We start from the raw sequence: 27,154 nt of genomic DNA on the forward strand, positions 1-27,154 counted from the left end.
GGTCACTAAAACAACTATAAAAGTTTAGAATCCAAGCATAAAATCTATTAAAAAGAATAGCAAATTTCATAGTTACAAATTAAATGCCACTCTGAACAGGTGAGTTTTAAGATGCGACTTGAAAGTGGACAAGTCAGGACAATCTCGTAAATGTTTGGGGAGAGCATTCCATAAAGATGGAGCAGCTATGGAAAAGGCCCTGTCACCCCAGGCCCGGTGCTTAGTCCTAGTAGGTATAGACAGTAAGTTAGCCTCAGAAGAACGAAGGCTACGGGAGGGATTGTGATGATGGAGCAGGTCAGCAAGGTAGGAGGGGAACTGATTATGGAGGGCTTTGTGAGTGAATAAAATAATTTTGAACTGAATACGCTGCACAACGGGAAGCCAATGAAGTTTTTGTAGCACAGGTGTAATATGTTCACGGGAGCGAGTATGAGTAAGGAGACGTGCAGCTGAATTCTGGATATACTGAAGTTTTTTTTAGGATTTTGTTAGATGTACCATAAATGATGCTATTGCAATAATCAATTCTGGATGTGATAAAAGCATGGATCAGGGTTTCGGCAGCAGGAAAGGAGAGCGATGGACGGAGACGTGCTATGTTTTTTAAATGAAAGAAAGCAGTTCTGGTAATTTGATTTACATGGTGTTCAAAAGAGAGATTGCTATCAAAAATTATACCAAGATTGTGACCAAGAAGGTGAACCCAGTCCGGCCTTCCCTCTGTCAAGCATGGTTAAATGTGTCTGTTGAGTTACTGGAAAAGTCGTTGGAACTGCCAAGACTCAAACCCAAGAGTCGAGACTCGTCTATGGTGGGCTAGCATATTAAAACTGCTGTGTTGCCCGAGTGCCACCTCGCCAAGGTCAAGAAAGAAAATTCCAAACCCCGTTGATTACAGCATGTACAAATCGAGGACACTTTATACTACACTGTGACAGAAGCTCATCTTTGTATTTTACTTCAATTATCAATGATATTTAAGGCTAATAGAGGATCAAGAAGAGACGTGATTTTAGTACCTGGCCATAAAGAAAATTATTGCATTGTCCCAATCTGAATATACTTCATTTCCCAATGCACCTCTGCTAGATGCACCAAACCCTCCAATAAAAAAGAAAAAGAAAGCCCAGCACTCCTCCAATTCTACACTCCTCCATGTTCCTCCAATATTCACGCTAGTGCATCAGTCCGAGTGCCACTTCGCCAAGGTCAAGAAAGAAAAATCCAAACCCAGTTGATTATAGCTTGTACAAGTCGAGCATACTTTTTACTCCACTGTGACAGAAGCTCATCTTTGTATTTCATTCCAATTATCAATAATATTAAGGCTAACAGATGATCAACAAGTGATCCATATAGAATAGCTCATTTTTCAAGAGTCATAGCCTAAAAACAACAACGCTTGTTTGTATTTCTGTCAGGAAAGAAGTTCATTAATAAAATGAGCACATTACGGATATGCAGTGTAATCATAATCCAATATTCAATTCACTACTCAAATTCATTATTTTTCTTTTATTAGAAGTCATTCATTCTGTCTGAACTGAACTGTGCTTATTTAGTTGAATGACCACCCAAGAAGACAAAGACAAATATTAATTCTTAGTGATATCAAGCGTGTTGTCAATTTTCAGCCATGTTTATACGGTCACAGCCATTACGCAGCACTGTTTAAAATCAATTCAAGCATAACTTCAGCTCCTTATTAAAACAAAACATCACACTTTGGCGATGAACACAGGCTGCAAAAAAGAAAAAATAACAATATAAAGGACATAGAAATGGGGGTTTCAAATGTACCACAGAATAAAACTGTAAGAAATATATTAAATAACTAAAGTCTTTATTTCAGACTGCAAATTGCAGTATACACCGATGAGCCATAACATTAAAACCACCTCCTTGTTTCTACACTCACTGTCCATTTTATCAGCTCCACTTACCATATACAAGCACTTTGTAGTTCTACAATTACTGACTGTAGTCCATCTATTTCTCTGCATGCTTTGTTAATCCCCTTTCATGCTGTTCTTCAATGGTCAGGACCACCACAGAGCAGGTATTATTTAGGTGGTGGATCATTCTCAGCACTGCAGTGACAATGACATGGTGGTGGTGTAAGTAGAGTGGATGAGTGGATCAAACACAGCAGCGCTGCTGGAGTTTTTAATACTGTGTCCACACACTGTCCACTCTATTAGACACTCCGACCTCATTGGATCACCTTGTAGATGTAAAGTCAGAGACGATCACTCATCTATTGCTGCTGTTTGAGTTGGTCATATTCTAGACCTTCGTCAGTGGTCACAGGACGCTGCCCACAGGGCGCTGTTGGCTGGATATATTTTTGGGTGGTGGACTATTCTCAGTCCAGCATTGACAGTGAGGTGTTTAAAAACTTCATCAGCATTGCTGTGTTTTATCCACTGATACCAGCACAACACACACTAACAAACCACCACCATGTCAGTGTCACTGCAGTGCTGAGAATGATCCACCACCTAAATAACACCTACTCTGTGGTGGTCCTGTGGGGGTCCTGACCATTGAAGAACAGCATAAAAAGGGGGCTAACAAAGCATGCAGAGAAACAGATAGACTACAGTCAGTAATTGTAGAACTACAAAGTGCTCCTATATGGTAAGTGGAGCTGATAAAATGGACAGTGAGTGTAGAAACAACTGGTTTAAGGAAAACGAAGCTAACCCACGCCCCCTCCAACATGTGGGCAGCAGGCGTATGCATCTTATCACCCACACTAGACGAGATCAGCTGTGGATCAGCCCTGTGTACGGAGAGACACACCATGATCCGCACTCTTTTCCCCGCCTCTGTGCAGGCACCATCAACACGCCAGCAGAGGTCGTAATTGCATTAGTTATGAGAGAGAGACCCTATCCAGCTTTTTAATATCCCACCTCTATCTGAAAAACAGGCCAATCGTTGCTCATGTGGCTGCTCAGCCCTGCCGGCAGGCAGAGCTGAGACTCGATAAGATGTATTCGAGATCCTAGCTCTGGTGTCAGCGTGTGTTTTTATCGCTGCGCCACCTGAGTGGCCGAATTCATGGATTTGTAAAGAAAAGTGTCACAACCTAAAACATCCAGCAACAGTGCGAGACTTCATTTTTTCATTTCTCAATTACCTAAGTAGTGTTTTTAGCTGCTTTACACTTCGACATCTTGGACATTTTGACCAACCGATTGCTAACTGAATTGCCGTAGGACCACGTCATAGTGCAAATTAATCAGTAACCCTGAATGCTATGCAAATGAACAACGTTAAATCACTAAACACAAACTTTAAAGTCTGAATTTCTGTGTGGAGTTTGCATGTTCTGCATGTTGCATGTTCTTCTCCGGTTTCCTCCAATAGACCAAAGACATGCAAGTGAGGTGAATTGGAGACACTAAATTGTCCAAGACTGTGTTTGATATAACCTTGTGAACTGATAAACCTTGTGTAACGAGTAACTACAGTATCTGTCATGAATGTAATCAAAGTGTAAAACATGATGTTAAAATCCTAATAAACAAACAAACAAACGAACAAAAGCCCTCTGTCAGAATAAGCCTGTGTTTTGCTTGTTATGGTAAATTGTGAAGTCAGTGAACCACCACATATGTGGTAAATAAATTACTTCACAGCAATCTTTTAATAAATCTGGTCCAGACTTTAAAATGATTTACACTTAAACCCCAATTTTTCAGAGTAAAGCTCTGCTGGAAGAATGTAGTATGTAGTCTCCGTCTCTTCCTCAGTAACATGACAGATGTTGCCTGCAGCAGATGTAATGAACAATAGGAGACACAGGATTTACAGACCACCATCTCACATGGCAGCTGGCATAAGATCCAACTGGATCTTATGAGTATGGTACAATTAGCAATTAGCACAGTCTGATATGACATTTAAAGTACATCAATCGGCCAGCACTTCCGTGTTAATTATCTGAAATATTCCAGTTCCTGTGAAGCTCATCATAGCCTTGCTTTTGTAGTTTAATACACTTTGTGTCCTACATCTCATTAAACAGACAGTGATTAAGGATGTTTTTACACATGTTTCAGACTATGCTTACTTTGGTACATCTGGACATGTGTGAATGGCACTGAACCCAGATGCAGTTAATGGTTATTTTATTACAACAACCACTGACTTTCAAAAGAATAACATTTTAAGGAAGTTTGTTTCTCATTATAATCCATTCAAATGAAAGCTATGTAATACATTATTCAACACAATAGCACAATTACAGTTTTTTTCCATTTAAAAAGTCTAAAAACACCTGCTTTCACCACTCACTACTGTATGTTTACTAGCTAAAACCTTGTTTGATTGACAGATAAAAAACCTTCAATGTTCTGATAAATAATAATAGCTTTGCTCTTGGCAACATTCATTTCAGAAGGTACTCAGAAACAATACTGAGCAAACAGCTTCAACCATCACAATAATGAAGCTGAATTGACTTTTGCGACATTTAAAGCCTCACAGCACCCAGAAAATATTCACACACACAAACACATTTGTATGCACTGAATATACAGTGGCACCGTGTAACTCAATGTCCCCTAAACTCAAAATCTTTGAAACTCAACAACCTTCGTCGAGAAATTTGTACTCTTAAACTCAACGTTTCCCTTTAACTCAACGTGTGTGACTGCTGCTTTGTTCAGCGCTTGGCTTGAGTGGTGCTGTAAAACGACATCAAAGTGCGAATATGAGATGAATCTGCATTTGTGTGGAATAACCGTCAAATCCACTCTGAAAGCTCCACATGTATCTGTGTTTATCTGGATTTTCCTCACTGTTTCACATTTAAACTTGTGTTACAGCTTGAGATTCTGAGAAATTGTGAAAATCAGCTTTTCCCGAGAGAGTCTAAAACGCTTATCATTAAAAAAAAAAGCTTAATGTGACTTAATGCATTAAAAGAACGACATAGAAACCCTAAACTTCTTTTAATTATTACTGCTTATAGGTTCTCTCCACAATTAAGAAGCATAAGGAAACAATAAAGAAGTAAAGATGTGCAGGTTTTATTGTATTTTTATATTGATTTTTAACTGTTTTCAGTGTTTTTATAGTATATTTGTGTTATTTTCAGTGTATAAATGTCAAAAACAACCCCATTATTTTACATGAGCCTAAAATATATGCAGTTCCATGGGACCATGGAATGCATTAACAGGTTCTCTATACATCCTTATGGGAAAAAAAACCTTAAAACTCAACGCCTTTTAAACTCAACGCCACTCCCAGAACCAACTGACGTTGAGTTTTAAGGTACCACTGTACTGTTGATCCTTTAACATTACAGTTAAAAAGAAAACTTAAAAACATGTATTAGACCAATTGGGACAGTAACAAACTATCACAGGGGTCTCAGAAGCTGGAGCTGTCAGGTGTTCCCAAATATAAACAGATCACTGGAAGTACTGGCCATGAAGTCATTTTTGTTTCCAAAACTAAAACTGAGCAACTGCAGAGACAAAGAACAGGACAGAGAGCAGAGAGACAGAATGATAGAAAGAGAGAGAGAGAGAGAGAGAGAGAACCCAGACAAAGAAACAGAATTTATGACTTCCCTCACACTTTCATATTTACACATAATTAAGTTAGAGACCAAAATAGTGTTAGAAGAAACCAGTAAAGCCAGGTTTCCATTGTAATTCCATTTAGTGGTCCTATAAAATCAATCACTCACATGACTTTACATGACAGCTGTGCGATATGTGTACTGATTAAACAATACAAATATTGTATTGTATATTCTACCTGAGAACACACAGTTATATCATGTAATCGATCAGTGTTTTTCAGGCTCATGCCAAATGGTGTTGCAAAAACAAGAACAACCATTCTCCATATTACTGCCAATGTTTTACCTGAAAAACACAACCTGAAAAGCAAAGTAATTTATGGCTTGGTAAAGAAGGACAGTGTGGAATGGGAGCTTTGTGTCATCCTCGACAAACTTCCTCTACTGGTGAATTTTAGATGAGCCTTACACCAATGGTCACACTGAGATTTTGATTCAAAATTTCTAACACTGCCAGAACTTATTAACTGGATGTGTTTGGTCTGTAACCTGTAATATGTAAAAATAAATAATTGGAATTGCTGTGATTTGGAGCTAAACACCACTGACTATTTACTCAAATATTTTATGTACTATATATATACGTATATATATATATATATATATATATATATATATATATATATATATATATATATATATATACACACTGATAAGGCATAACATTATGACAGCTTTCCTAATATTGTGTTGGTCCCCCTTTTTTCTGCCGAAACAGCCCTGCAACTGTGATGCACTGTGTATTCTGACACCTTTCTATCAGAACCAGCATTAACTTCTTCAGCAATTTGATCTACAGTAGCTCGTCTGTTGGATCGGACCACCTTCGCTCCCAATGTGCATCAGTGAGCCTTAGCCGCCCATGACCCTGTCGCCAGTTTACCACTGTTTCTTCTTTAGACCACTTTTGATAGATACTGACCACTGCAGACCAGGGAAACCCCACAAGATCTGCAGTTTTGGAAATGCTCTGATCCAGCTGTCTAGCCATCACAATTTGGCCCTTGTCAAACTCTCTCAAATTATTACGCTTGTCCATTTTTCCTGCTTTTAACACATCAACTTTGAGAATAAAATGTTCACTTGCTGCCTAATATATCCCACCTACTAACAGGTGTCGTGATAAAGAGATATTCAGTGTTATTCACTTTACCTGTCAGTGGTCGTAATGTTATGGTTGATCGGTATATAAATATATTTATATATATATATATATATATATATATATATACAGTGTATCACAAAAGTGAGTACACCCCTCACATTTCTGCAAATATTTTATTATATCTTTTCATGGGACAACACTATAGACATGAAACTTGGATATAACTTAGAGTAGTCAGTGTACAACTTGTATAGCAGTGTAGATTTACTGTCTTCTGAAAATAACTCAACACACAGCCATTAATGTCTAAATAGCTGGCAACATAAGTGAGTACACCCCACAGTGAACATGTCCAAATTGTGCCCAAAGTGTCAATATTTTGTGTGACCACCATTATTATCCAGCACTGCCTTAACCCTCCTGGGCATGGAATTCACCAGAGCTGCACAGGTTGCTACTGGAATCCTCTTCCACTCCTCCATGATGACATCACGGAGCTGGTGGATGTTAGACACCTTGAACTCCTCCACCTTCCACTTGAGGATGCGCCACAGGTGCTCAATTGGGTTTAGTCCATCACCTTTACCTTCAGCTTCCTCAGCAAGGCAGTTGTCATCTTGGAGGTTGTGTTTGGGGTCGTTATCCTGTTGGAAAACTGCCATGAGGCCCAGTTTTCGAAGTGAGGGGATCATGCTCTGTTTCAGAATGTCACAGTACATGTTGGAATTCATGTTTCCCTCAATGAACTGCAGCTCCCCAGTGCCAGCAACACTCATGCAGCCCAAGACCATGATGCTACCACCACCATGCTTGACTGTAGGCAAGATACAGTTGTCTTGGTACTTCTCACCAGGGCGCCGCCACACATGCTGGACACCATCTGAGCCAAACAAGTTTATCTTGGTCTCGTCAGACCACAGGGCATTCCAGTAATCCATGTTCTTGGACTGCTTGTCTTCAGCAAACTGTTTGCGGGCTTTCTTGTGCGTCAGCTTCCTTCTGGGATGACGACCATGCAGACTGAGTTGATGCAGTGTGCGGCGTATGGTCTGAGCACTGACAGGCTGACCTCCCACGTCTTCAACCTCTGCAGCAATGCTGGCAGCACTCATGTGTCTATTTTTTAAAGCCAACCTCTGGATATGACGCCGAACACGTGGACTCAACTTCTTTGGTCGACCCTGGCGAAGCCTGTTCCGAGTGGAACCTGTCCTGGAAAACCGCTGTATGACCTTGGCCACCATGCTGTAGCTCAGTTTCAGGGTGTTAGCAATCTTCTTATAGCCCAGGCCATCTTTGTGGAGAGCAACAATTCTATTTCTTACATCCTCAGAGAGTTCTTTGCCATGAGGTGCCATGTTGAATATCCAGTGGCCAGTATGAGAGAATTGTACCCAAAACACCAAATTTAACAGCCCTGCTCCCCATTTACACCTGGGACCTTGACACATGACACCAGGGAGGGACAACGACACATTTGGGCACAATTTGGACATGTTCACTGTGGGGTGTACTCACTTATGTTGCCAGCTATTTAGACATTAATGGCTGTGTGTTGAGTTATTTTCAGAAGACAGTAAATCTACGCTGCTATACAAGCTGTACACTGACTACTCTAAGTTATATCCAAGTTTCATGTCTATAGTGTTGTCCCATGAAAAGATATAATGAAATATTTGCAGAAATGTGAGGGGTGTACTCACTTTTGTGATACACTGTATATATATATATATATAAAACATATAGTCATAAGAATGTTTCATAGGTAGAGACTCTTTGGTGCGTATAGGACAAAAGGGGTTTAGAATTCAAGACTTTCAAACTGTTTTGAAAGTTTAAATGTTGTAATCTAGAAATGAAATAAATATTGAACTACAACATTTTTAATACTTAGTACTTTTTGAATAAACGTGAGAGAACCAGGTTTTCAGATATTTAAATTACAATTATGTGTCTGGCATTTATCAGATGCTTTTATCCAAAGTAACTTATAATTGTGGCTAAATACAGTGAAAGCAATTGAGGGTTAAGGGACTTTCTCAGGGACCGAACATTGTCAACTTGGTGGTGGTGGAGACTGAAACAGCAACCTCCTGATTGCCAGTCCAGTGCCTTAACCACTAAGCTACCACATTTTATTCCCTCTTTATCTCCAACCGTTTTCCCCCAATTTTCTCCCTTAATCTAGTTGAATCCAATTACCCTGATTGCGTTACGCTTCACCTCTACCGATACAACCCTTCACTGCTGACTGAGGAGCTTCGCAACTGACACACCCATTCTGACACATGTGAGTTCATTTGCGGATCAGCCTTGTGCACGGAGAGCCACACCCTGATCACAATTATCCCTCGACCCTGAGCAGGCGCCATCAATCATCCAGCAGAGGTTTTAATTGCACCAGTTATGAGGAACCCTGGTCTGGCTTGTCCCAACCTGAACAACAGCAAATCGTTGTTCATGTAGCCGCCCAGCCCAGCCAGATAGCAGAGCTGAGATTCGATATGATGTATTCGAAATCTCCATTCTGGTGTGCTTAGTGTAATTTAAACTTGAATTGAACTCCCACTCTTTTGTGCCATGTTTTATCATTGTGCTTACATGCACATTATACTGTATTTGCTAAATCTGTGATGTAGACACACTCTCATGGTAAGACAGTAAATATCATGTTGTTCAACCTGTAAATACTGTCATGTTGTTCAATTAACCCTGTATCTTACCTTCCATGACATAGACCAGAGAGCCCACATCTCCCTCTTTAATGATGCAGCTGTCTTTGCCATACTCCACAGGGTACATGCAGTCCACTATCTCCTGGATTTGCGATAGCTCCAGATTCTTCATGAAGTCATTGTCTAAGATGGCTTCTTTGATTAGGTCCTTGGACCTGTGTGAGGCAATAATAATTATGAGATAATGCATGTAATTCATCACGAATCAAGTCTGTCACTCAGCTCATCTTCGGGTCATTATGTGTTGCTGCTGCAATTTAACAGGCCCTACTTTAGCAAAAGGCAAATGAAGTTCCAAGGGAAACATGTCATTAGATAAGATCTCTTATCCATAATTGTATGATATTACAAAACCTCAGAGGACATTTAGAAAATGGGCATTAATAAGATGTAATCATATTTGAAGTGATGCACTCTTACTCACTGCATTTTTCACAGTGCAGTCATTCACACATCACATGTTAAAAACATCTCTGATGTAATGAATATGCAATGTAACCTTTCTCCTCCAAAGAAAGAAAAATAACATTATCAAAGGTCTGAATTTAGTTTGAATTTCATATTAGTTTACAGCAAAAGACATTTACTGTTATCTGGTGTATATATAATACAGAAAAAGGCATTTGGCATTACAAAATATGGCATTTATTAATTACTTTAACTATAGCCATACCATTAAAACCACCTCCTTGTTTCTACACTCACTGTCCATTTTATCAGCTCCACTTACCATATAGAAGCCCTTTGTAGTTATACAATTACTGACTGTAGTCCATCTGTTTCTCTACGTGCTTTGTTAGCCCCCTTTCAAGCTGTTATTTAATGGTAAGGACTCTCCCAGGACCACCACAGAGTAGCAGGTATTATTTATGTGGTGAATCATTCTGAGCACTGCAGTGACACTGGCATGGTGGTGGTGTGTTAGTGTGTGTTGTGCTGGTATGAGTGGATAAGACACAGCAATGCTGTTGCAGTTTTTAAACCCCTCACTTTAACTGCTGGACTGAGAATAGTCCACCAACCAAAAACATCCAGCCAACAGCGTCTAACTCGAAGATGACCAACTCAAACAGCAGCAATAGATGAGCGATCGTCTCTGACTTTACATCTACAAGGTGGACCAACTAGGTAGGAGTGTCTAATAGATTGGACAGTGAGTGGACACGGTATTTAAAAACTCCAGCAACGCTGCTGTGTCTGATCCACTTATACCAGCACAACACACACTAACACGCCACCACCATGTCAGTGTCACTGCAGTGCTGAGAGTCATCCACCACCTAAATGATACCTGCTCTGTCGTGGTCCTGAGAGAGTTCTGACCATTGAAGAACAGCATGAAAGGGGGCTAAAAAAGCATGCAGAGAAATAGATGGACTACAGTCAGTAATTGTAGAACCACAAAGTGCTTCTATATGGTAAGTGGAGCTGATAAAATGGACAATGAGTGTAGAAACAAGGAGGTGGTTTTAATGTTATGGCTGATCAGTATATATATAGAGTCTGGTATGCTTAGGGAGCTTTGATTTGCAGTATTTACCCCAAACCATGTTAGTCTTAAGTCTGTTTTCAAATGGGCAATGTCAGGGAGTTTATCAGCTCCTACAGGGTCTATTTTGTGACTTGCCAATACAAGGACAGACAGTATTGGACATAAGACTGGCGTCATACTTCACCTGCTAAAATGCACAAACTTACCACACAAGATTTACATTTCACAACAGGTTATACCCAAGAATAAAACAAGTAAACCTTTTTAAGCAGTTTACAATGATTTGTCTTAATGGTTATATACTGTTTGTACTGATACTTAGGAACGGTCTCATATTCAAACACGTGCTGAAATCAGCTAGTTAGTACTAACAGGGTCCATCATTTCTATGGCTTGACCCAAACATAAATACAGTCATTGCCAGAAATACTGACATCCCTGCACTGCATTCAGAAAATTCAATCCTACTCCAAGAAACCTGTTGCAATTACAAATGTTTTGTTATTCCCATGCTTATTCCTTTGGTTTTAATTAGAACATCACAAAAAGCTGAAAAAGAAAGTCAAATCTGGTATCATTTCACACTCTACAAATAGACACACACTCTCAAAATAGTACATAAGAATCAGATTTTCATCATGTGATGCTCTTTTAAATACAACATAAACTTACCTGTGGCAGGTAACAGGTACTGGCAATACAGAAATCACACTTGCAACCAGTTTAAATGTTGGAAAGTTGACTCAATTTTGTGTCTGTATATAGCACACTGAGCATGGAGGAAAAATAGAACAATGAATTGTTCAAGGATTTGAGAAATGAAAGTGTGAAAAAAGTATAGACATGTTCCTGTGTCACCCAATGTTCCTAGAAAAAATGATGGGCAAATACCAATTAAATTTGGAACTAGATTTAGTCTAGAGAGGGGCTGGTATAAATATTGAACTACAATTGTTTTACTACTTAGTACTTTTTTAAGAAAAGTGAGAATAAGTTGACTTAGTGCAGTACTTTCACCCTTTTCTTCAATGGTCAGGACCCCCACATGACCACTACAGAGCAGCTATTATTTGGGTGGTGGATCATTTTCAGCACTGCAGTGACACTGACATGGTGGTGGTCTGTTAGTGTGTGTTGTGTGTTGGGTATGAGTGGATAAGACAGCAGCGCTGCTGGAGTTTTTAAACACCTCACTGTCACTGCTGGACTGACAATAGTCCACCAACCAAAAACATCCAGCCAAAAGCACCCTGTGGGCAGCGTCCTGTGACCACTGAAGATGACCAGCTCAAACAGCAGCAATAGATGAGCGATCATCTCTGACTTTACATCTACAAGGTGAAACAACTAGGTAGGAGTGTCTAATAGAGTGGACAGTGAGTGGACACGGTATTTAAAAACTCCAGAAGTGCTGCAGTGCCTGATCCACTCATACCAGCACAACACACACTAACACACCACCACCATGTCAGTGTCACTGCAGTGCTGAGAATGATCCACCACTCAAATAATACCTACTCTGTGGTGGTAATGGGAGAGTCCTGACCATTGAAGAACAGGGTGATAGGGGGCTAAAAAGTATGTAGAGAAACAGATGGACTACAGTCAGTAATTGTAGAACTACAGAGTCCTTCTATATGGAGGAGGTGGTTTTAATGTTATGGCTGATCAGTGTACCAAAAAAAGTGCAAATGAATAGAATGTAAGTTTTGGAGTGGCATAATATCAGTTTTGAATTGAATCTTACTAAGAAGACAAGACTTAAAATGAGAAGTTTATGCTCAAATCTATATTTTAAGCAGTAATTAAATATTCACTTTACAGTGATGTGAAAGACTAATAGCCAATTAGTAGCAGTCATAGCTGCTAAAGGTATAAAGGGGCAGTTACTTTTTTACATGGGAAATATGGATGTATAAATTATTCATTTAAATAAACATACAGTGTTTCATTTGTGTATTACTGTGTTTTGTTTAATGATTGGAAACAGAGGCCAGTAGACAGCTGGCAATTACTTTTCACACCACTGTAGCTTCTTACGTAAGTATACAATTACTCAAAAAACACATTTGGCAGATGCTTTTATCCAAAACAACTCACAGCTGAGGCAGAATAAAATCTATCTGACAATCGGACAATTGAGCAAAGACAGGATGATTTGATCTCAACCACTGCTGACAAATGCATTCACATTAGCAATTTATCAAAATTATGCTTTTGCAAACACATATAGCAATGCGATAGGGCCTTTTAATTTGATAATTAAGTACTATATTTACAGCTGGTGATTTGAAAAAAAAAAAATACATAAATAGATGCACTAAGGGACATTTTCTGTTTGCAATATTTTACTTCTTTCTTTCACTGAGCTTCTCCTATTATGGCAAAACTGTCTGAGCTGTACTGAAGTCCTGATACGCATGTGCTCCATTTACTAAGTTGTGCACTTAAAGTATTAACTTTTTCTGTGAGTTGCTTTAAGACTGTTACGAGGTAATTCAAATTACTAAGATTTTTCTGTTACAGAATGACAGCTAGACTTTTTTACTTAGATTTCACAATGTAAGCTGAGATGTAACAATTTTACCTTATCCAAATTTAAAAGCTTTAAAGCATTAGGATAAGTGGTATAATTAGGAAATGAAGTGTTCAGAACTGGGAGTTTGAAAGAATGTCAGATTTACAATTAAAGGTGGAATCTACGTAGTTTGTTTGTTTGTTTATTAGGATTTTAATGTCATATTTCACACTCTATGGTTACATTCATGACAGACACGGTAGTTACTCGTTACACAAGATTCATCAGTTCACAAGGTTATATTGAACACAGTCATGGACAATTTTGTATCTCCAATTCACCTCACTTGCGCGTCTTTGGACTGTGGGAGGAAACCGGAGCTCCCGGAGGAAACCCACGCAGACACGGGGAGAACATGTATGTCCACAAAGCTGGGCTATGCAACAAGACAATTACCAAAAGAAAAAAGTGCAAATTCAAAACTTAAATTGTTGCAAATTAATAGAATGTAATTTTTGTTTGTTTGTTTATTTATTAAGATTTTAACGTCATGTTTTACACTTTGGATACATTCATGACAGAAACGGTAGTTACTCATTACACAAGATTCATCAGTTCACAAGGTTATATCAAACACAGTCATGGACAATTTTGTATCTCCAATTTACCTCACTTGCACGTCTTTGGACTGTGGGAGGAAACCGGAGCACGCAGAGGAAACCCACGCAGACACGGGGAGAACATGCAAACTCTACACGGAAAGGACCCGGACCGCCCCACCTGTGATCGAACCCAGGACCTTCTTGATGTGAGGCGACAGTGCTACACACCAAGCCACCGTGTCGCCCTGTACAGCAATCTGACAGCTCCGAAAGTCATGTAGTGGGTACTTAGCATAAGGGGCATTTCGCTTTCTTAGAGCGGCTTCCTAGTGAGGCCCGTAAAATGCCACAACTTCTAATTTCCCAGGAAAATAGATGAAGTGTGCTGGCATCCCACGCCAGCAGAAAACCATCAGCTGCCCTTGCAGTGGAACATCCCAAACTGGAGGTGGTGTTGACAAATGTAAGGGTGGGAAAAAGTACATTGAAACAAAATTGTAAAAATAATGATTCCTGCAGGATATCCCGCTAGCACACCAGCACAGAGATTCTGAACTCCTTGGTTTGAAATGCATGTCTTTGGACTGTGGGAGGAAACTTGGCATTGCCACTGGTCGGCTGGGCGCCATCTAGCAGGCATAATTGGCAGTGCCTGCAGCAGACACGGTTCTGCTAAGGCGGGATGACCGGACTATGTGGCTGGGGTCTTCAAACGCTGTGTAAGGACCCTGACTGGCAGATAGAGAGGCACCTGTGCAGAGTGCATAGGTGGAAAAGGGTTCCGCAAAGGTATGCGCATGGGTCGGAGGAGGCGTGAGCAGCAATATACCCACCTCGACTGCAATCAGGGATCCCCCAGCAGCGGAACACTAATTGACTACATTAAACGAGAGAAAATGGGATAAAATGGAAACAACCAAGCGGCACAGGGAGACTGGTAAGAACTTTGGATAAAATGCATCATTGAATTATTTATTCTGATATCTGCCCTCAGTTTTACTCACAGCCCCCATTCTTTCCACATAACAGTAACAATATTGTAGACAGATGAATGCTTCTTTTAGTGTTTACCCCTTTCCTTTCAGTTCTTTCATCATTTGAAGTATACTGCCTGCTTTTGCCCAACAGGTAAAAACAAAGCACAGTGCAAATTATGCACAGTGCTAATTACACACAGCTCTGCTGCTACATCCTGCAATAATCCAGCACCAGGGTTTTGATTTGTAAAACCACAACACCGGAAAATTCTATACCAAAGCACTGAAAAACGCATTAGCGAGTTAGGATCAAAAGAAAAAGAAAAATCTATTCCTGATCAGTGAGTCACTGTTACCAGCGGTGAGTGCAGCAGGTTTCATTCAAAACCATTTAAAAATGTTCAAAGCTTAATTTATTTATCTGTATTATAGACATAAAGACATAATTTGCACAAGGTTATATCATCCTTTCTTCCTTCCTATAAGTAAATAAAATCAGATTTATAGAACCCTAATTATTTTTGCACAACTTACAGTATCAAAAAACAATGTACTTTCTGATGTTAGATTAAATGATGTTAAATAGGTTTAGTTTTATAGCCTTTAACACAACATACACCGATCAGTTATATAATAATGACCACCTTCCTAATATTGTGTTGGTCCCCCTTTTGCTGCCAAAACAGCCCTGACCCGTCGAGGCATGTACTCCACTGGACCCCTGAACCAAGATGTTAGCAGCAGATCCTTTAACTCCTGTAAGTTGTGAGGTGTGGCCTCCATGGATCGGACTAGTTTGTTCAGCACATCCCACAGATGCTCGACTGGATTGAGATCTGGGGAATTTGGAGGCCAAGTGAACACCTCAAACTCGTTGTTGTGCTCCTCAAATCATTCCTGAAGCATTTTTGCTTTGTGGCAGGGCGCATTATCCTGCTAAAAGTGGCCACAATTATCAGGGAGTACCGTTTCCAACAATGCTTAGGTAGGTGTTACGTGTCAAAGTAACATCCACATTGACAGCAGGACCAAAGGTTTCCCAGCAGAACATTGCCCAAAGCATCACTCTCGTCTCCACCGGCTTGCCTTCTTCCCATAGTGCATCCTGGTGCCATGTGTTTCCCAGGTAAGTGATGCATATATGTCATTCCCACAAATATCTCCCTAGCATGGTTAGTCTATTACATACACTACATGGTCACTCTTGGGGCGGCACGGTGGCTCAGTGGGTAGCAATGTCGCCTTACAGCAGGAAGGTCCTGGGTTCAATCCCCCGGTGGAGCGGTCCAGGTCCTTTCTGTGTGGAGTTTGCATGTTCTCCCCGTGTCTGTGTGGGTTTCCTCTGAAAACTCCGGGTTCCCCCCACAGTAAAAAGACTTGGACAAAATTGTCCATCACTGTGTTTGACATTAACTTGTGAACTGATGAATCTTGTGTAACGAGTAACTACCGTTTCTGCCATGAATGTAACCACAGTGTGTAAAACATGATGTTAATAAATAAATAAATACATGGTCACTCTTAATAAAAAACCAGCAGTTGGCCGCTCAGGTGGCGCAGCGGTAAAACATGCTAGCACACCAGAGCTGGGATTTCAAATACATCGCTGGGCTGGGCTGGGCGGCCACATGAACAACGATTGGCTGTTGTTCAGGGATGGGAAAGCCAGACCAGGGTTCCTCATAACTGGTGCAATTACAACCTGCACAGGGTTAGGGAATAATGCTGATCAGGGTGTGGCTCTCCGTGCACAGGGCTGATCCGCATAAAAACTCAACTCGTGCAGGTGAAAAGATGCCGTTGGTACTGCACACGTGCAGAGCTCCTTAATCAGCAGTGGAGGGTTGTATTGGTAGAGTTGAAGCATAATGCAACCAGGGTAATTGGGGGGGGGAGGGGGAGAAAAAAATAACAGTTGGTTTGTAATTGCTTTTAAATGTAGGTGATGATCAATAGTTGAGACGCTCTCCCTTTATTCTAGGATCTCTGTGATGGGAATATTTACCTCTCAAATGTCAAGTCACATTCCGGATCGATCAATGCTCCTCAAATGCATCTCAACTAAGCTCAGTGAAGTAAAACAAGTGATTATTTTGCTGAAACAAATAATAAGAAATAAAGACAACACATAGAGGTAAACTCTGAGCTTTTTTGATGACCCAGAAACATTTTAGTTGCATCTGACTCCAATCGTTTTGTAAGCTAAAGCTATTTACTCTTCTTCTTTATAATGCCTCTTAATGACAATAATTTAAAATGTGTGTCAGGGTACAATTACAAGCAAACAAGATCAGACAATACACTGTGGGCCAATTTCTCAAAACCTTGTAATGTGTATTCCTTGTATAAAGAAACTACATCACTGAGACATCACATATTGTGAGAATAAAGAATAAAAATAGATAATTGAACAGTATTACACAAAGTTGAAACCCGCGTCACATCTAACACAGTAGTAATGTTTTATTATTTCAGCAAGCCTATTTCTCTAACTACACTATACGATGAAAATTAGACACCTTCACATTTTTGTGATATTTATTGTGTTGTGAATTTGATTGTTTATTTGATTGTTATTTTTACCCATCACACTACACCCAATCATAATGACAAAGTAAACACATGCTTTTACAACCCCAAATGAGAACAAAATGGGACAGCATGGCAAATGCAAATAATAAAACACACAGAGTTTCTTACATTTACTTTTATTTTATTTTATTATTATTATTATTTATTTTTGTATTTATTTATTTTTTTTTACCCCTTTTTCTCCCATTTTAGCGCATCCAATTGTTCAATTAGCATCGTGCTTCCTCTCTGTCTATGCCGAACCCTGCCCTGACGGAGGTGATTGAAGCTAACCCGTATCCCCTCCGAAACACGAGCAGCAGCCAGATGCATCTTTGCCACCCACACATTGACGAGTTTGGCGCCACCTAGCGTTGCATGCGGAGAGAAGCGCCTGTGTAAGCGCCTCCAATCAGCCGGCAGAGAACGCAATCGCATTCTGACAGAGAGAGACCCACATCCGGTTCTTTGTCCCACCCCCCACATGAGCAACCGGCCAATCGTTGCTCATATAGCCACTCAGCTTCGAACCGGTAAAGCAAGGCTGGATTCGATACCACGCTTCTCAGAATCCAGCCCTGGTTGCAGCGCGTTTCTTTTTACCGCTGCGCCACCTGAGCGGCTCACATTTACTTTTATTTGATTACAGACAGGATGAACCTGAGATTTTATGTTTTATCTGCTCAACTTCATTTCATTTATTAATAAACAACCATTCTTGAATTTGTTGTGTACGGAGAGGACACACCCTGAGAGCACTCTTTTCTTATCTCTGTGCAGGCGCCATCAATCAGCCAGCAGAGGTCGTAATTGCATTAGTTATGAGAGAGTCCCAGGCCAATCGTTGTTCATGTGGCTTCCCAGCCCAGCTGGCAGGCAGAGCTGTAACTCAATACGATGTATTCAGGATCCCAACTCTGGTGTAGCAGCGTGTGTTTTTACCACTGCGCCACCTGAGTGGCCACAGTAAAGTTTTAAATGGCATTTGTGCATGTCACTCCATATTGTAGTGCTTGACAAAGGTTTGCCAAAGTAATCCCTCACCCATGTGGTTATATCAGCTATTGCTGAGTGGCGGTTCTTGATGCAGTGCCGTCTGAGGGACGGTGTTCAGCTTAAGCTTGCGCCCTTGGCCTTTACACACTGAAATTTTTCCCAATTCCTTGAATGGTTTAATGATATTATGCACTGTAGAGGGAGAAATATGCAAATCCTTTCCAATCTTTCTTTGAGGTACATTGTTTTTAAACATTTCAATAATTTTCTCACACATTTGTTGACAAACTGAAGATCCTCTGATCATCTTTGCTCATCAAAGACTCACCTTTGACATCACCTGTTTGGAATCACATCATTATTTCGTTTTTTCACCTCATTACCAGCCCTAAATTGCCCCGTCCCAACTTTTTTTGGAATGTGTTTTAAGCCTGAAATGCAGGAATGGAGGTAAAATAACAAATGAAATGAAGTTGACCAGACAAAACATAAAATATGTTGGGTTCAAACTGTCTGCAAATAAATATAAGTCAAAGTAAATGTAAGGAACACTGCATTTTTATTTTATTTGCATTTTCCATACTGTCCCAACTTTTTCTGATTTGGGGTTGTAGATTTTTTTTTTTTTTGAAAATTAATGAAATAAAAACACCTGAAATCTCTTAATCTTGTATTCAAACCCGTTATTCAATACTTTGTCTAACCCCTTTCATTGCGATTACAGCTGCAAGTCTTTATGGATACATTTTGACAAGCTTTGCACACCTGGATTCAGGCAGTTTGTTCTATGGCTGATCCTCTAAAGCTCTGTTAGCTCCCAGTTAAGTGCCATCTCCAGATCTCTCCACAGATGTTTAATGGGGTTTAAGTCTGGGCTTTGGCTGAGCCACATGAGGACATTTAAACAGCTTGCCCAAAGCCACCCATTGGGTCATTGTTTTGTTGTCAAGAGATCAGTTGAGGCAACATAATATGTGAGAATATTTTATAATGTTCAGTGTCAGGGAAAAAAAAGAAGAAAAACAACTAGGCTACTGCTGAGCTATTTTTGGCCAAAGTAACTGATACTTTTACGAGTTATATTCATGCCAAGAGTAAGGAATGCAAATGATTACCCAATAATCAAAGAAGTTGTTGTTGGAATACTGCTGTTGGTTAAAAATGTCCTTTAAATTCACACAGCTGATTTGAGCTGAGAGCAGGGCTAGTGCGAGAGGCTCAGGCTGATTTACATTTACATTACATTTACATGTTCTGCATTTAGCAGATGCTTTTATCCAGAGCGACTTACAGAAGTGCTTCCACAGTAAACATTTCCCTACTCTGGTTTAAGTAGACAACAGTCCAAGAATACAAATCTGCTGACAACCTGTAAGAACAAAGTGCAAATGGTGAGAGACTTATACTCTATGTTCCAACAGACAGGGGAAGCTTGTTCCACCACTTGGGTGTTAGTACAGAGAACCACCACTTGGGTGTTAGTACAGAGAAGAGCCTTGATGCCTGTCTTCCTCGAGTTCTGGGTGGACGATCAAGACAAAAGAGACTTGTGGCTAGGAGGTTGCTTTGTTACAGATCAGGGTTTGAGATAGGGATGTACCGATCTGATCTGTGTGGAAATACTTTAAATTGAAAAGTAAAACAAGTCCAACAGCGAAGTGTAATGTCTGCAATGCGAGCGTTTCACGAGGCGGTAGGAGCAGAGCTGCGTTCATTACTGTAGAATTTTACTGTTTATATGGTGTGTGAGTCGAGGATCACTCCAGTTTACAAAACAATATCTTTTAATCCGAGTACAAAAACTTCAGGACCATAACATACAGCTTTTACGAGTTTACGTGTTACAAGACTGAATGACATCTCAGTATCAAGCACTCTGATTGGCTTAGTTATGTAATCGAGCGTCGTAGTGATGCACTTGCTTAATAAAGAAATAAATACACGGTATATTCACAAATTGTCGGGAGCATAACACTTTATTAACTTCTTCTGTTACGGTACCGAATAGCGACGAGCTAGAGTCATCGCGTTAGCCAAGCATGCTATTCTATGCACTATGGAAACCCCAAAGGGTCAAAACACACTCACTTCGCGTAAAAACGTCCTTCAAACCATTGTCACAATACAACCACAGAAAAGTTTGTTACAGTTACAACACGCATACAAGTACGGTGGCTCATAAGAAGCAAACCACATATCATTTAACCAAACGATCTACAATTACTACCAATTTGATGACACCTAAAAAAATAAACACTCAGTCGAATACAGCGAGTTTATTATTATATGATGAGAAGAGGAACCTGCTGTCCGCTAACACGGCAGAGATGCTGATTTTCCTCAAAAAGAACCTTCACTTCATTTTAAGTGTTCTAGTTTTACTACTACAATGCTGCACTAAGTTTGTTTACTTTTATTTTGTAAAAATAAAAGAACATTAAGCAATATCTTGGATGCAGGCCATTTTTTTCCTACAGCACCGCAGAGCTATTCAGTTGTTAAACGTATACATTGGATTAATTTGAATAACTGTAATGTACTTGAAGTGTGCACTGTGTGAACAGTATTATCTAGTTCTTATCTAGACAATATCTAGAAAATACAAGTATCGGTTAGAGACTCGGTATCGGATCGGGATCAAAACTAATGATTGGGATCAGGAACAAAAAAACGTGATCGGGACATCCTTAGTTTGAGAAGTTCTCTAGGGTAGCTTAGGGCTGATACATTTTTGCCTTTGTAGGTGAGCATTTAAACTGAATGCGGGCAGCTACAGGAAGCCAGTGAAGAGAATGCAGCAGTGGGGGGATGTGCCAGTGTTTGGGTTGGTTGAAGACCAGGTGGGCAGCTGCATTTTAAATGAGTTGCAGGTGGTTAATAGTGGACATAGGAACACCTGCCAGAAGGAAGTTGCAGTAGTCCAACCTTGAGATGACAAGTGATTGGACAAGAATCTGAGTGGCTTCCATAGAGAGAAATGATCAAATCTTCTTGATGTTGTAGAGGAGGAACCAGCATGATCTTGTCATGTTAGCTACATGAGTAGATTAGAACAGCTGGCTATCCAGGACAACACTGAGTTGTACATTATCAAATGATTTGATCTGGGAGTTAATAAGAGGGATGACTATGTCTTGAGGAAACTGATCTCCAGGAATAAATAGCAGCTCTGTCTTGCTGGGATTAACTTTTAGTGGTGATTTGTTGATGATTTAAGACTCAACCATCCTCAGTGTGCATGCGCCAGCTGGGTGCACAAAATCACAAACTCAGATAAAGTGCTAATCTGCATTCATGTTATTTAAATACACCCATCAGCCATAACATTAAAACCACCTCCTTGTTTCTACACACACTGTCCATATAAAAGCACTTTGTAGTTCTACAATTACTGACTGTAGTCCAACAGTTTCTCTGCATGCTTTGTTAGCCCCCTTTCATGCTGTTCTTCAATGGTCAGGACTCTCCCAGGACCACCACAGAGCAGGTATTATTTGGGTGGTGGATCATTCTGAGCACTGCAGTGACGCTGACATGGTGGTGGTGTGTTAGTGTGTGTTGTGCTGCTATGAGTGTATAAGACACAGCAATGCTGAGAATAGTCCACCAACCAAAAATATCCAGTCAACAGCACCCCACAGGCAGCGTCTTGTGACCACTGATGAAGATCTCAAAGATGACCAACTCAAACAGCAGCAACAGATGAGCGATCGTCTCTGACTTTACATCTACAAGGTGAAGCAACTAGGTAGGAGTGTCTAATAGAGTGGACAGTGAGTGGACACGGTGTTTAAAAACTCCAGCAACGCTGCTATGTCTGATCCACTCATACCAGCACAACACATACTAACACACCACCACCATGTCAGTGTCACTGCAGTGCTGAGAATGATCCACCACCTAAATAATACCTACTCTGTGTCCTGTGGGGGTCCTGACCATTGAGGAACAGAGTAAATGCAGGTTAAAAAAGCATGTAGAGAAACAGATGGACTCTAGTCATTAAGTGTAGAACTACAAAGTGCTCCTATATGGTAATAAAAGTGAGTGTAGAGACAAGGAAGTGGTCATAATGTTATGGCTGATCAGTGTAATGTATTATTTAAATATTATTAGACATATTAGACACCTGTTAGAAGGTATTTTGTGTCAGTAAGGAGTCATATTAATGGTGTTTCTCTAATGGATTGTTTGTTAATCCTTATAATTGGATACATCTGGCCATCTTTTTGCTGGCAGTCCTCGTCCTCTTATCTTTTATTTCATGCAGAATTGTCTATTAATGAATTGGTTACTCTTACAGTGTGTTCAAAATAAAGAAATTCAGTTGGTTGTCTGGGCTTCGAGTGAGAGGATAGGTTTGATTTGGCTGAGGATCTTTTTCTCTTTGTCTTTTTTGCTACCTGAGGAACTCTCAAAAGTCTTTGACAAAGACGTCAATATTCTTCATGTCCTGCTATTTTATTGTCTAGTGTTCACATCTATAAAGTGCCACAGAGACAACCATAGTCTAGACATTTCTGATCTTTGTCTGGAGAGACAAGATGTTACATGTGAAGATCTTTGCCAGGTTCTTTATTCTTTCTTAACACAATTAACAATTCAGTAGCCTTTGCACAGAACTGTAACTCAAAACATGAAGGCTACATCTTAGCTCAGGTTAGTCATTTAAGACCACTGATCTAGTTCGGGGCTGGTTTGATACCACTTTTTTATGTCCGATACGATACCTATACTGCAAAATGAGTATCTGCCGATACCAATCTGATACCGTCATTTCTCCTCTCAAACAACTATGCAGTGATAATACATGTCTTAATGCACCATGGTTAAGCTAGCTATCTAAATAACAATGCTCAGACTGTGAAACTAATATTCTAAAGGAATAAATACAGAACCTACAACTTAAGCAAGTTGTAGGTTGTAGGTTAAGCAAAACTGCATTTTTGGTTTCACTTACGTTCGAGCTGTTGTTCACGTGGCACATCTCGCTTTACGGCGTTTCATCCAAAGTGTCTACAATTGGAAGATGTGGATGTCAATCCAATACGATGGACCAATTAGAAATGACGCAGAGTTTGGTTGAGATTTTCCATTAGAGTTCTGTCACGTGTTTAGATGATTAAACCCTGCTGGATTTTGAAGAGGACATCTGTGGCTAAACTGGAAACGGTGTCGTTTGTTTTATTTCATAACACTAATGGATTCATCCTTGAGGATGTGAGAGATCTCCAAGCCGGGACAAGATAGATTTTCTTTATCTCAGGTGAGCGATTTATCATTTATAAAGTGATTTTTATTGTGTTGAAACAGTGTTTAGATGTGGCAGTAGTGATGATTTTTTAAAATGCTAAAGTAGATCAGTGTGTTTTAATTTCTGAATGGCTGTTGCAGATGAGTTGTAGATCAGTGGCACATGCTAATGATGCCATCAAGATGCACCTTGTTACGGTAGTTGCTGAGTGAGCTGGCACTCTGTTGGAACGTATCTTCGTGTGTTATTTGTTTTACACACAAACAATGGTCTTATTTACATCAAGTGTTATTTACATTAAGCAACAGTATCGGATAGGATTACACGTTTTTTTCCAGTGATTTGGGCCAATATCGGACCGATACCGATACAGAGTATCGAATCGGTGCCAGCCCTAGTCTAGATGATTTTAAAGTTAAAATCAGAATAATAAAAGTTTGACATTGAACACATTCAATCTGGAAATATTTAATTAGAGTATTTATGTTCTATGTTTTTTGCTATCTAGCAATTATTTACAACAGTTATTTTGAACTTGTATGTACCTGAATTGAATAACATTCAATAAAGCATTGATAAATTTGATAAATTGATAAAATTGATAAATAGGTAGTTTTTTTTTATTGAAATGTACAGCTTTTGATTGTATTACTACGTTGAACCAAGCAGCAAAGTTACAACCATGCCAGACTTCCTGTAACAGAGGATGATATGTTTACTGTTTGAAATGCTAATTACATTAGAGCTATCCATTCCACATCAGACTGTTTAGGTCAACTGGTGGATCACACATATTTTACACCTAAAACAATCCTAACATAAAACATTATATACTGAGCAGCCATAACATTAAAACCACCTCCTGGTTTCTACACCCACTGTCCATTTTATCAGCTCCACTTACCATATAAAAGCACTTTGTAGTTCTACAATCACTGACTGTAGTCCATCTGTTTCTCTACATACCTTTTTAGCCTGCTTTCACCCTGTTCTTCAATGGTCAGGACCACTACAGGACCACTACAGAGCAGGTTCAGGTGGTGGATGATTCTCAGCACTGCAGTGACAATGACATGGTGGTGGTGTGTTAGTGTGTGTTGTGCTGGTGTGAGTGGATCAGACACAGCAGCGCTGCTGGAGTTTTTAAACACTGTGTCCACTCACTGTTCACTCTGTTAGACACTCCTACCCAGTTGGTCCACCTTGTAGATGTAAAGTCAGAGACGATCGCTCATCTATTGCTGCTGTTTGAGTTGGTCATCTTCTAGACCTTCATCAGTGGTCACAGGACGCTGCCCACGGGGTGCTGTTGGCTGGATATTTTTGGTTGGTGGACTATTCTCAGTCCAGCAGTGACAGTAAGGTGTTTAAAAACTCCAGCAGCGCTGCTGTGTCTGATCCACTCATACCAGCACAACACACACTAACACACCACCACCATGTCAGTGTCACTGCAGTGCTGAGAATGATCCACCACCTAAATAATACCTACTCTGTGGGGGTCCTGTGAGGGGTCATGACCATTGAAGAACAGGGTGAAAGCAGGCTAAAAAGGTATGTAGACAAACAGATGGACTACAGTCAGTAATTGTAGAACTACAAAGTGCTTCTATATGGTAAGTGGAGCTGATAAAATGGACAGTGAGTGTAGAAACAAGGAGGTGGTTTTAATGTTATGGCTGATCAGTGTACATCAGTAACACAACGTCCAGGAATGATTTCCATACCTCTGCTTTGATAAGCAAATGAACTATCTTACCCTTGGTAACCAGGAATGAAGAGGCCGCATTACAGAACAGTGCTGAAACAATGGGTTTGTGTCGAGCACATTGCTGATCATTCAGCTATGAAAAATGTGCCTTAATGACAGCTAAATTACCTGCCATGGAGATTTCATTTCAGCATAATAATTAAAGCAACTAAATCAAGAAATTACAATTATAGTCTTTTTATTTAGGCCACAGATTAAATTTGTGAATGGATAAATTGAGGTTGTACTCATTGTTAATGGACATTAGGCATTAGCAATTCTGCTTTTTACTCTTAACAGTTCCTAAACACATTGTGTTACAAATACACCATCATCCTGTTTTTCCTTTTGTATTTTTAATGAATGCCATTGGTTAAAACGGTTCTTACATTCATTGCTAACAGTTAATGGTTATTTCAATAGACAGATGAGCAGGTACAGAGTGATAAATTCGAATTCACCCACTGTCAGTGCACATTTAGTTCTCTTTACAGAGCACCACAGTTCCAACCAGCACAGGAAAACTTTTAAATAATACAAAGGGTTAACGTCTGAAACAGGGATGGTGTTTGCTTTAATTTGGAGTTTGAGTGCAAGTTGGCCAGGGGCTGTTTTTGAATACACACCATGGGTGTGTTCGAAAACCTAGGGAGCTCTCTACATATACAGCATTTTACGTCATCCTATGCGCGCTCCCGGGAAGGAAATCCTAGATGCCTCAATATCCTCAATAGTAGGGTATCTTAAAATGTCAGTGGTATTTTGATTCAAGAACGAGCGAGCATAGCCACTCAGGTGGTGCAGCGGTATCGAATCTCAGCTCTGCCTTTCCAACTGGGCTGGGACACTACATTTTGAACTGGTTAATCTTACAGTGTTTTATATTCAAGACAATAACTTTAAACCAATAACCTATTTAGAAGCAATCCAAAATAAAGGTCAGCTGGGTTTGCTCAGATATTTTTTCTGAAAAATGCTGAGCAGGTCCAGCTGACCATTTTAGATTGTTCATTTTTAGATGATAACTAACTAAAATTTGTATTTAAATCTATGTGATAAACATTGGTTTATGACCCTCTCCTGTTCAAGCATGACTGCACAGAGCCCTGACCTCAGTCCCACTGAACAGCTATGGAATGGACATGAACATCAGTTCAGGCGTTCTTCACTAGAACCTCAAATGTATACAGATTTTTTCAGTACAAATTGAGTAAAAAGTTCAACAATTTTAGAATTTATTAGTATTTACTAGTGTTTAGTATTTGCTCTAATGATAGCATGGAGTCAACTGACATGGACTCTAAAAGTTTATGCAGAATCTAATAATCCATGTTATCCCAGCTTGGATTCACAATATTCCAAGGAACATCTTGAGATGTCAACGAATGCCTGCCATTCTCTGTGTTCAAGTATCTATGTAATTCAGTAGGAGTTTAGATCTGATGACTGTGGAGAAAATTCCATAACCGTTATCACTCCTTGATCTACTTCAGTTTTTAAGCAGTTACATTTAAATTTTTTACATTTAGCAGACACCTTTATCCAC

The 27,154-nt window shown here is 39.8% G+C and overlaps 1 protein-coding gene across 2 annotated transcripts in view; it reads right to left on the minus strand.

Moving 5' to 3' along the window:
- The window catches only part of prkg1a (protein kinase cGMP-dependent 1a), a 137,641-nt gene that overhangs the window by 89,827 nt on the left and 20,660 nt on the right, over positions 1–27,154 (minus strand). For both annotated transcript variants that reach the window (XM_062996155.1, XM_062996154.1), the window contains exon 2: positions 9,437–9,603. In XM_062996155.1, the coding sequence (XP_062852225.1) occupies positions 9,437–9,603 (167 nt within the window). The remainder of the gene's footprint in view (positions 1–9,436; positions 9,604–27,154) is intronic.

Source organism: Trichomycterus rosablanca, chromosome 5 (genome assembly GCF_030014385.1).
Source record: "Trichomycterus rosablanca isolate fTriRos1 chromosome 5, fTriRos1.hap1, whole genome shotgun sequence".
Classification (NCBI taxonomy): Eukaryota; Metazoa; Chordata; class Actinopteri; order Siluriformes; family Trichomycteridae; genus Trichomycterus; species Trichomycterus rosablanca.